Source organism: Sprattus sprattus (genome assembly GCF_963457725.1).
Source record: "Sprattus sprattus genome assembly, chromosome: 5".
Classification (NCBI taxonomy): Eukaryota; Metazoa; Chordata; class Actinopteri; order Clupeiformes; family Clupeidae; genus Sprattus; species Sprattus sprattus.
Window position 1 is genome coordinate 43930481 of NC_137924.1, and position 12177 is coordinate 43942657.

General features: G+C 44.9%; 1 protein-coding gene across 2 annotated transcripts in view; it reads right to left on the reverse strand.

The window, feature by feature from the left end:
• The window catches only part of hspa12b (heat shock protein 12B), a 23912-nt gene extending 14485 nt beyond the window's left edge, over positions 1-9427 (reverse strand). For both annotated transcript variants that reach the window (XM_080839426.1, XM_080839425.1), the window contains exons 1-5: positions 9186-9427; positions 3823-3898; positions 2325-2419; positions 969-1093; positions 369-555 (exon numbers count right to left, since the gene is read on the reverse strand). In XM_080839426.1, coding sequence (XP_080695552.1) covers positions 369-555; positions 969-1093; positions 2325-2419; positions 3823-3871 — 456 coding nt within the window. In that variant the 5' untranslated portion in view covers positions 3872-3898; positions 9186-9427. The remainder of the gene's footprint in view (positions 1-368; positions 556-968; positions 1094-2324; positions 2420-3822; positions 3899-9185) is intronic.
• Between the last annotated feature and the right edge of the window lie 2750 nt (positions 9428-12177).

The window sequence follows — 12177 nt, forward strand, 5'->3', positions numbered from 1 at the left end:
GAACTGCTGATGGACTCACCTTAACCTTAAGAATAGATACAGTACTTGAGAGATATCTTTCTTTGCAAATCTCGCTGAGGAAAACATGCTCAAGTGAGCCAGTTCATTCTCTAGAAATATCAAAACCCTAGCACTCATATCCTTAAAGTATGCAACTAAAAGGCTTCTTCAAGTATTCTAATGCAAAAGGAACGTAAAAAAACACATCAATCATAAACCCAAATTATACAACTAAGACTGTTTCAAGTTCAATTTCTTTTTCATCTCCCTTCCTTGTGCTTCTCTCACATACTTAAAGTAAATTACTAAAAGTCTATTTTGAAGTATGCTGTATATCCCCCTGTCCTCTCTGGGTCAGTGCTGCTTACGCTAGTGCTGTGGATCTTCATCTTGAACTTGTCGAAGTAGAGCCAGTGGCGCGCCTCCTCGGGGTCAAGGTCATGGTAGCTGTCGCGCGCCGCGAAGCCCAAGCTGTGGAAGCGCAGCTCGGGCGTCAGCAGCAGGCTGGTGGGGCTCTTCTGATTGGCCACGCCCGGGTCTCCGCCCTCCCAGCGCCTGTGGGTGGGGTCGGAGGGGGTGAGGGGTTTGGAGAGTTACGCTTCACCATGATATTTTAACTTTCAAAACTTTGCATTAAGGATTTCTGTCTAATGCTAATTAAATGCATTAGTTCACACAAACAGTTGCAGACCAGTACATTGGACACAATTACTCACTCTCATTTACACACACACATTCACTTGCCCACACACACACACAACTTGACCAGGAGCCTTGTTACAACATTGGGTGGGAAGAGTGGGAGGGAACTAGCTTCATAGGGCATGTGTTCTTTGCGTGAGCGTGTGAACACGTTTTCTGTCTGCTATAATGCATGTGTAATGCGTGTGTTTGTTTGCATGCTAGTCTGCGCACTGAGTAAATGCTTGTGTTGAGGTTTCTGCATGTCCATGATGCCCGGTCATTACCTCATCATGTGGATGGCCTCGGGGTCCTCTGTGAAGCTGAAGGCGTAGCCACTGGAGGTGGTGCCAAAGTCTATGGCCACCACCACCGAGAAGGGCTGAGCCACACGGGGCCGCAACTCTGCCCTCTGAGAGAGAGGCAGAGATAGAGAGAGGAAGAGAGAGAGAGGAAGGGAGAGGTATAGAGAGAGAGCGAGAGAGAGGAAGGGGAGAAGGCAGAGGGAGATATGGTCAGAAAAAGACAGAGAAAGGAATGAACAATTAATGAGACAGGGAGACAGAAAGATCGATGGTGAGGGAAGGGCAGGGAGATGGACATGGGGGAGAGAGGGGGGGGGGGGGGGGGCAGTCAGGGAGAGGGAGAGGGAGAAAAGAAAAAGACAGGTACACAGAGGTTATCAGAGTCTAGCCCTGTAGTTGGGTGCGGATGTGTGTGCTGGTACACTGCACAGACTGTGCCCTGGTACGGATATGAACTGACAGCATGGAAGGTCAGAGCTCTGCTCATTTATGGAGGCTTTTGGAGACGTCATCAGGAAAATATGACTCTGCCCTTCTTTCATGTGGAGTCCCTTGGCAGTTAGAGACTGGATGATAGAACAGGGCATATTAGACCTAAGTGGGTTTGCTATATATGCCATGCCTTTTATCCTCTTGTGCTATTAGTCTTAGTCAAGTTTTTCCTTGGTGTTATCTCTGTAATTACAGGTGTAGGTCTGGCTAATGATGTGTCTGTGATGGGTGGATAACCAGTAACATGTGGAAAACATGATGTAGAGAACGTGCCATTTGCAAGTTGCCTTTGTAAGATTTGAGGAAGGTGAAAACTTAAAGCTTAACAGAGATTGAGAATCTGCTGGAAAGCCAAGCCATGGGTGTTTCTCTCTGATCTGATGTTGCTTGTTAGACTGAGGTCTAAAAGCTATCCCTAGTCTTAGCCACAGATTGCAGTGTGTGGGAACTAAATGAGATCAGGGACAGAAAGAGCCCATGTTAAGTTCTAAGTAAAGGATCATAATTATACATGGATGCATCAACGTCACCACCGGCTATTACAAATGATGCTATTTGACGGTGCACATAATGGTACCATAACAGTGCACTAGTGGTGTACCCAGTCTGAGTGTGTGTGTGTGTGTGTGTGTGTGTGTGTGTGTGTGTGTGTGTGTGTGTGTGTGTGTGTGTGTGTGTGTGTGTGTGTGTGTGTGTGTGTGAGTGTGTGCGTGCGTGCGTGCGTGCGTGCGTGCGTGCGTGCGTGCGTGTGTGCGTGTGTGTGTGTATGTTTGTGTGTGTGTGTGTGTGTGTGTGTGTGTGTGTGTGTGGTGTACCCAGTCTGAATGTGAGTGTCTGGGACCTTACTGGAGAGGGGGATGGAGTGAGAGGGGCAATGCTGCAGTCATTTCTGGAAGGAAAGGGGGAGCCTGACGGAGTTGAAGAAACAGATCTGTCTTCCCCTGAGAGAGAGAGAGAAAGAAAGACAGAGAGAGTGAGTGAAAGAGAGAGAGTGTTAAGTGTTTTTTTATTGAGCATTTTTAAATTTGTATCTGTACATAAAGAAAAAGAGTACTGTCAGTGTGAAGATCCATCAACATTCTTCCGGGCCAACCTCCAAGAGCCTATCTAGAACATTCCGAGTGCTTTTTTTAGAGGTTGGAGGGGGTATGTCAGTTAGCCACAGGCTATGCCATCAAGGTCATTATCCTGTAAGTTCAGTTACTGTGGCCAAGAAAGAGGAAATCCATGACAGCTTTGACCTTCAGCGTCTTAAAGGGTTGGCTTATCATGAGGACTTGAAGGTCATGTGTCAACTATCTCATTGCTCCTGTTTACTGGCAACTGCCCTCCGTCCGACTCCTCCCCCAGTTACGAATATCAGAATGAACAGGAGTTGGCCCGATAGCCATAATTGTTTTGTTTACTCACTCCGCAAATCTTACTTGCTTGTTGACATTTTTAGTAGCTACTTCCTGTAATTCCTCCCTTACTCACTGCTCCTGAGAGATTTCATGAAAGCCTTTCAGCGATGGAGGTGTCCTCTGTTAGAAGTTTAAAACTGGCACATTCCAGGAGCCTGGTGAGGATCACAAGCATGTGCAAGAACTAGGCACAGGACTCCCAATCTGATAAGCATGTGTGGGACCTGTCATCGCATATCGCACTGCATGAGAAACCTGTCACCACAGCAACACCTGGCCCTTCTGATAGCAGCCACTCTCTCTCTCTTGGAACAGCAGCTTCCATGGATGGGATTCCAAAAAAATCCAGACTTTGGGCATTCCTGCTGCTGGATTTTTGACTTTGGAGGATGGCTTCTTTTTATGTAGCAGTGGCGAGGGTTTGAAATGACATTTCACTCTTTCAGTATTGGACAAAGTGGACTGTACAGCCACATGCAAATGTAAACACACACACACACACACACACAACACACACACACACACACACACACACACACACACACACACACACACACACACACACACACACACACACACACACACACACACACACAGTTTCCATGGAGAAGGTGGAGTGTCCTCTCAGGAATGATGGGAATGTTATCAGAACATGCTCATATTCCCAAGGGGAGTGAAAGATGATAAGGAAGACACGTTCACGCCCCTGTCCGGTGGTCATGTCATACCAAGTTTACATTAACCCCATAAATACCAGTACCCACCTGGTATCAGTGGAAGAGACAACTCCTAACTTCATACTGTATTTACGCTCACCATTTTTTTTTTTCTTCTTACTTCAGTGCAGCCTGATTTCAAATACAATTCATCTCTGTTCTTAACTCTATACACCAATCTGGACCTCCTGCTTTAGTGTGAGTGTTGGAATGTTCTGGTCTTACCTGGCACCTGTAGGGTGTTGTTGTTGCTGGGCTGTAGGACGGCTGCCATGGTGACGAGTGACAGGGCCTTCGCAGCCTGAAGGAGAGCACACAAAGATACACCAGCATCAAGGTCAAAAGCCATCATACAGGACAGAGTTAAAGAGTTAATTTAAGAGTTACATTTACTTTCATTCATTCTATACACATATTCAATCAAAGCAACACACAGTGTACGTATTACTAGTATGTTTGGTCCTTGAGATTTAAAGACACAGCCCTCAATTCTGGCGAAAGGTTGTTGACGTGTGAGCTCAACAGCACAATCATGCCCCACCCTTCTGAAGCCTGAAGCCCTGTGTTTGTTTTCCCATTGGCTGAGCCAGGACTGTGCTCAAACACCAGTCTTTTGAGTGCACACACTCAACAGGCAGCTGGAGTCATATAAGGAGAATTTTTTGCTGAATTCAACGGAAAAGTGTAATGGATTATAGTCAAGGACGAACCCTTTAAAGTGCTGACCTTTACATTAACGGTACCTTGCTTTACCGCTTGAGGTCCGGGACGGTAAATCACTCATGTCTGGCTGACCACACAGATCCAATCAAAGCGCTCAGGCAGAACCAGCGCCTTTTGGCCCCAGCCCAATCAGATTCAGCCGTGTGGGCGGTCACACAAGTCCCCGAGCCTAAGAACAATCTGTTTGGATCTTTATGACAACCAAAGATGGATATGTTTGATTACCAGAGGGGTCAACTGCTTGCTTGTGCTCTCACTCTTGGTGGACCTTTCTAAGGCAGTTCCCCACCGCACAACAGCTGCAACAACACCAAGCCTCTGGAATGAGATAGCACACCACATGTATGAACCCATGTACACACTGAAATAAAATATGTTTAGGATAACCATCGGCGACCCTTCCCGAGTCCACCTTCTTGCCAGGGATTGGGTGGAAAAGAAAATTGAACTAAGAGGTTGGCTCAGTGAAGTGCTCCCAAAGTTTCAAGCCAAATGAAACACTGATTCTGAGGCTACACGTGTAACTGGGCATTCTGCTAGTCTCTGCCCTGGCATCCATGTTCAGCTTGGGGTATCTAATCAAGGCTCGCAGATTAAAGACCTCTGGTGATGACAGTATAAACACGGTGATTGAAGCCTTGCTTGTGTGTGTTGGACTGCCTACGTAGTTAAGGTCTGATTTTCACTAATGGTAGCCCCCTGATTTGCCCGCTGTAACAATGAAAAAGTGAAAAAGAAATCGATTGAGAATGCAACGGGTGGACTTGAAACAACACAGACACACATGGTTTAAATATGCTGTCCTTTGTGTGTGTATGTGTGTGTGTGTGTGTGTGTGTGTGTGTGTGTGAGTGTGTGTGTAATGTATTTAACCAGAGACCCATTGTACTACAGTACAATACATTGGGTACAATACATTGTGTTGAAACCTTCCCCTCAAGTTTCTGTTTCCCATTCAATTATAAAAATAAGAGCGGGGAGAAAAAGAAAAAAGCAACACCCCACCACTTTAGTCAAACTCAATCTCCTGTTGAGCACCACACTATTCCACCCCCCACCCCCCCCTTCCGGGTATTTCTACCCCCCCAAAACTCCATCTCTCTCTGCAACTCTTTCAATCACTCCATCTCTCACTGTATTAGTTTTGGAGCCACGCGACTTAGCAATAGCCAGGGATCAGTGGAATAAGCAGCCTAGCTCAACTGGCTTTCCCCTAGGGGATGAAAGGGTGAAAACAAGAAGAAAGAAAGAAAAAAGGGAAAGAGAGAGAGAAGGGGGGAAGGAGAGACAGGAGGAAAGCCTCCAGCACCCCTGTGATGCCTTGCAGAAGCTGGTTCTGATTCTCAGACCTGATTGGCATGGAGCCCTCAAGCAGGCTTGAGTTCAGTTTTTGCCAGCGACACAAAGAATTGTGGCATTCCACAAGCTGCGCCCCACTGTGTTTGGATCAGTTTAGAGACGTAGAGGGGGGCATAGAGATGGAGCATTATGGGGGGTCAGAACAGTATGTATATATGTGTGTGTGTGTGTGTGTGTGTGTGTGTGTGTGTGTGTGTGTGTGTGTGTTTGTGTGTTTGTGTGTGTGTTTGTGTGTGTGTTTGTGTGTGTGTGTGTGTGTGTTTAGTGGCAGATTCAGAAACACAAAAACACGTAGGAGCAAACCATCAGTATTGCACCACCACCACAATCAAGCCGCCATCCCTTCCACAGGCGCTCACACACACACACACACACACACACACACACACACACACACACACACACACACACACAATCACAAAGGGACATTCACTTTCACTCATGTCCTATTTTCCGCCCATTGCAAATGTGTTTAATGTCTAGTAGCAGTGTTGAAATACCCTCTGTGCTCCTGTTGAAGAAAACAAACCCCATATGAAAGCATCTCAGCACAGACTGTACCCTCTGTACCCTCTGTACCCTCTGTACCCTCTTCTGCCTTGAAAGAGCTCAAAGAAGCAACGGTGGAGAAGCAAGACATTCTTTCTTGTTCATCCTATTTTCAGCAACATCAGATTTCAGTTATACAGGCCATTTGGTTCCATAAATTCAGCACAAGGATATAACCTTTATGCCAGATGGTCCAGAATGTATATGTACACCATTATTCATCAAGAAAACTGTTCACGTCTTCACCTGCATAGTGTATAGGTCAGTATATCCAATATTTACGGCTGCTGATGCATGACTGCAGCTCTTTGGAGTAGAAATGTAGCACTCATGCCACAACCCTAAAGTGGCTATAAGTAGCGTTCACAAACGGAAAAATGGCCTCGAATTTTCCACCATCCATTACTCCAAGAGGTTGCAATCAGCCCCTTCTTGCCTGCAGTGACCCTTCCACACAATAGGATGACATCACCACTTACTGGCACATACTGTACCGAACCTCCTGCGGAAGAGGAGGCGCACCCTCAGCCTCTAGCTACTCCTCACATGGGGCCTCCCCTGCTCCTCTGGAGGGGCAAGACACACCCTCGCCAAGGTAAAATACACACACACACACACTTTTTTATTAAAGGAGGATGTATAGTGGACGTATAGAGATTTAGCATAGTCTAAATTACATAGAGTGAATTGGAATTTAATGCACAGGACCCATGCATCCATTACAAGAGTTGTCTTGACAGACAGATTTCTTGATAGCACCTACAGGTCATTGTTTACAGTGACAAGGCTGTTATAAACCTATAATGAATCTACTGATAATCTAATATGAATGCCTTTAATGCCTTTTTCCTACGTCAGGTTGAACTTTTAACATGGTTTGATAGCAACACTGGGAACTGGGAGTGAGAGATCTAACTGATGTGACTGGTGGCAGGTGGTTGGCTGAGGAGTGTTAAACCACTTGGGCTGGTCTCAGGTCATCTCTCACCACAGGCCTATGAGTCCTTGTCTAAGAGATGGGGGCTGGTCTCAGGTCATCTCTCACCACAGGCCTATGAGTCCTTGTCTAAGAGATGGGGGCTGGTCTCAGGTCATCTCTCACCACAGGCCTATGAGTCCTTGTCTAAGAGATGGGGGCTGGTCTCAGGTCATCTCTCACCACAGGCCTATGAGTCCTTGTCTAAGAGATGGGGGCTGGCGGTGCACGTTCCTGAACTGATAATAATTCCTACTCTTGCTCTCATCTTTGAGCGTGTGGGGATACGCCTTTCTTTTTCTTAAGGGATAAATCACATTGGTCTCTTCTGCAGTTGGTAACTGACGTATTAATTGTGTGTCAAGACAGTTCACAATACAATCGTGAACTAATGATTCATAGCCTATCATGAATCACATTATCACAGGAGGCAGAGTTTGGCATGAGTTTGACCTGTGTAGGGCGGCACCCCTGTTTGGTAACACTGTGCTGTCTGTCCTTTTCCGTCTGTGTACCCAAACTAAAATAACACACCAGTCTATGTCCCTGAATCCCTCTCTAAAGATCTACTTTCAGAGAGACTGATCTCTGACCAGCTGTAGCTTTTGTAAGCCACAAACAGCAAACTACACTGTTACTGAGACAGATGAGCAACAGTCGTTTGAGCCATTTCAGATGGAATTCAGGACATAAAATGAGGGACGTGGGTGAGGGGAGTATTTTAAAAGGATTCTGATGAAGTGGAGAGTGTTATTGGTAGGTTTGAGCACCGATGTAGATACACACTTGTGGTTGATGAGTATACAGAATGAGAAACACAGGGTTGGGATGAACACCCCATCTAAACTCACTGCCACCGAACTTCACTCCCCAGCCAGCAGTCAATTGGGTGGGGGGAGGAGGGGGGGGGAGGGTGCAGCTTTCTATGACGGACGCGTGTCCTGTTCCCAGAGAGAGTTAGCTTTCCAGGGCTCCATTTCCTGTCTCCACTAAAGCCCCCGGCCCGCCCCCCACCCATGTACTCCTCCAACCCCCACCCATGTACTCCATCTGTGCAGCTGGCTGCTCCCTCTCTTTCTTGCACCCCCAACCCCAAATACACCCCAATGGGTTACTCCATTACTGCACGTGTGTTGCCTTCAACTTCTTTGTTTCCCCCATTTATAAGGTTGTCTTCATTGGACTTCAACTTATTTCTCAATTTTAGACTCTTTAAGCCAAGAGTTAAAAGGTAACGTTCTTCTTGGAGCGGGCTGAGGAGAGGAGCGACCATGGTGATTCTGGTGATTCTGTGGTCCATGTCACTGACATCTTTTCAGAACACCAAAACAGCCTGAATGAGATGCCTGCTGAGTCTGCTTACCACAAAATTAAATGATTTCAATTCACTCCATATCGCACTCAGACTATTAACTTTTAAAGAAGAACAGTGATGCACCACTTTGTATCTAACAGTATGCTGCGCATGCCATAGCCCAACCCATGTAAAAATGACATTACACATCTGCATTCATAAACACATTCCTCGACAAGTTACAATGTAAGTTCAGAGGCATCTTTTATCATCACACAGGAGGACACAGAAGTTGTAACTGCTAGTCTTGGAGATGAACATTGGGATACCTAAGGTTACACTAAGGTCTTACGTTCCTCCTGAAACCCGTTTTCCCAAGGGAACAAAGAAGCTTAGTCAGACTGCAGTCAGGGACCAGGCTTTCCCCATCACCTTGGTCAGCATTAGGGTCACATGAACATGACCCGAGTGAGACCCCGACTTACTCCAAACCATCAAGCACAAGACACCTGCAGTTTTGTTCTCATGGCAACTTCATGATTGGTATAAACATTGCGTGCCTTCTGAGTCTTTTACATTAAAGTACAGCACAATACAGTATGCCTCTGTCAACATGCATCAAGTGAACTGGATGTTCGCTCTCACACTGAGTTTAGGCTCCTACTGTTACAAGTGGTGTCAACTTACCCGTTTGCTCCTAAAACAATGCTCAGGTGTTTCTCGAAACAAAGTTAATCCAGGAGTTTGGAAGTCCAGTGGAGAGAGGGTGAGAGAGAGAGAGAGAGAGAGAGAGAGAGGCGAACTCAAGAGGATGCCTCAGCAGTCAAGCTCGAAGATGATGAACTTTCCAGCTGGAACTCTGAGCAGTGGTGCTCACAAAAGAAATCGTCACAAAGTCAGAGAGGGGTGGGGGGTGAGAGGAGGGGGTGTGGCAGACAAAAGACTGAAAGTTAAAAAAAAAGACCACTGGTATTTTTCAGTAGATTCTAAAAACTGAGTGGCAAGTTGGTTGCTGCAAAGGCGTCTCCTTTTGGCGTCTCCCACAAGTGCTCCGTCCTGAGCAGGCAATGAAGCTTTCAGTCGCTCCGCTGCTCTGGAATGTCAGGGAGGAAAGACGTGATAGGTGTACACACACACACACTCTCACACACACACAGGCAACTTGATCGGAAGAGTTGTTACAGCATAGGGGGTGGGAGGGGGAACTGGCTTCATAGGGAACATGTTTCTGTGTGCGTGTGTGTGTGTATTCATGTTTCTGTGTGTGGGTGTGGGTGTGTGTGTGTGTGTGTGTGTGTGTGTGTGTGTGGTTGTGTGTGTATGTTTCACGGAGGGAGGGGGGAATCTGGAGTGGCAGCACACTCTGATTAAGTCATTGCAACCCCCTCCCTTCCTCCTTTCTCCACCCCCTGCATCTTGTCATTCCTTCTTCTTCCATATCTCCGCCTCCTCCTGTTTGAAATCCTTTCTTGTTTCCCTCTTCTCTTCCTCTGATTCATCTCTTCCTCTGTCTCCCTTTGCCTTTCCTTCTCTATCTCTCTATCTCTCCCATCCGTCGAGCCTTTGAACATCTGCTGGATGAAAGTTCCCTTTTTAAAAGAGCTTTCTCTTGTGGCTTTCCCTGCTTGCCAGCTCGTACTAGAGAGAAGCGGAAACAAAAGCCTGTTTTTTATTGTCAACGTTTGTCAAAGACAAAATTTACTGGGAGTGGGGGGTCACTGTAAATTGTGAAATTTGGAAAATGTGAGCATTGTACAGTATCTCTTTTATGTCCTCATTTTGTATCATCGATGCTCAATAAACATACTTAACAAAATACAAAAATAGCAAAACAAAATACAAAAATGTAAGTTATCCATAGATGCAATAAAGAACACTTACAGTCAGCTCTTTAATGCTAGGGCTATTATCATTTCTACTGTTTGATTTAGGCTACACTGTAAAAAAAAAATGTAATAAAACAGAATTTTACTGTTTTTTTTTACAGTTTTTTTCTGTATTTTTAAAATACCATTCATTTTACAAAAAGAAACTGTGATTTTACATGACAAATGTAAAATAACATGAAATCACTGTAAATGTAAAAACACAGAATATTTCTGTTGTTTTACACAGAAAAAACCCATTAGAAATACGTATATTTACTGTTGTAACACGGGTAGATGAAATCAAGCATTCTGATTGGTTGAGAGTGAGTCACTCAAAAATATCGAAACTGAACAAAGATGGCGGCGTGTAGCCTGTTAGTGGGAAATATTTGATGTGAATTAAGCTATCTACACGACTTTTTATACGTCTACATTGACTCGGTTAGTTGTTTATGTGCAACACGGATGGTGCACAGTATTGGTGGTTTTAACTAAGGCTCTCAAATATTATTTTAGGTTGCTGATTTCGCGTAGACCAAAACCCCATTAAGTACCATAGTAGCTTAAGCTAGCTAGCCTCTCTGCTAAAAGTATACCGTTAGCATACAGATTATGCTCTCATACATAGACATATACATGTGTTATGTCTATGCTCTCATACGCCTCCCGCATTGAGGCCGATGTAGGGTCTGCGCGCGCCCAAATAGAACATTCTTGCACTGGTTACCACCACGGAGTTTCAACACTGACAAGACACACGACAGCAGAAGACTAAAGGTAAATGTCTTTGTACTTTAATTGAGTTCTCAAAAATAAAAAGCTTAATACCCTGGCATTGTATTTGACGATGAAAGGCTCATTGTGTATAGGTTGTCGTGCTGTCATGTTGGTGTGCTGAATGGGGGCCGTAATGTGAGTGTAGCCAACACCATATGAGGCTCTGGCTAACTTTGACTAGCTAGCTTGCACTAACAACCTTCAGTTTGTAGTCGTTAGGTAATGTAAGCCATAGTAGCTAGCTAAGGTAACATGTACAGTTCAAGTTAGCTAGCTAGCCAACCTGGATAATTTAATCTGTAAAATTGGTTGGCATTTTGTATTTGCTATTGAAAACATGCAGAGTGAGAGAAAGTAAAAACCTGGCTAGTAACATATTGCGTTTTCTAATGACGAAGGCTCTTTTAAGCACATATCATAGATACTCTTTTGCCATAGCTTTAAGGCTAGCTATTTAGCATATCGTGTTGGCTAGTTTGCTCCATTTTATATTATAACCATAGAGCAGGGGCAACGCCAGTGGTGTAAATCAGTTTTCCCCAAACCCTTTTCTCTCGAAGCACAATCTATGTATTCTATGGGGGAAAAAGTCTCACGGCACACCAGCATTACATGTTATTGTGTTGTTTGGTTGTGAAATGCCTTTTAAGTTTAGTTTGTTCGAGTTCCCCCCCACAGACAAGGCACAATGGAATCGGGAGCAATCTCCTGTGAACTTGAATGCATAGCTTGAGTATTGGTCATTGTATTGTCTGTTCCTGACCTGTTACATTTTCTTTTTCTGTTCAATTCTACAACAGAGTAACCGGCCTTGAACGGTTCAAATAAAACACAGTTCGGTAAGATTGAATTACTCAAATACGGCACTATCTATCAATCTAATTTTGCTACATGGTTTGATAAGCTAGCAAAACAATGGCAATGGTAGAAGTGGCTGTCTGTTTTTTTTTTGTTTTTTTTACTGTAGTGAATAATGACTAAAACCTTGTTTTTCTTCTCTTTATCAGCAAATGGAGGCTAGCTTTAAAAAAAAT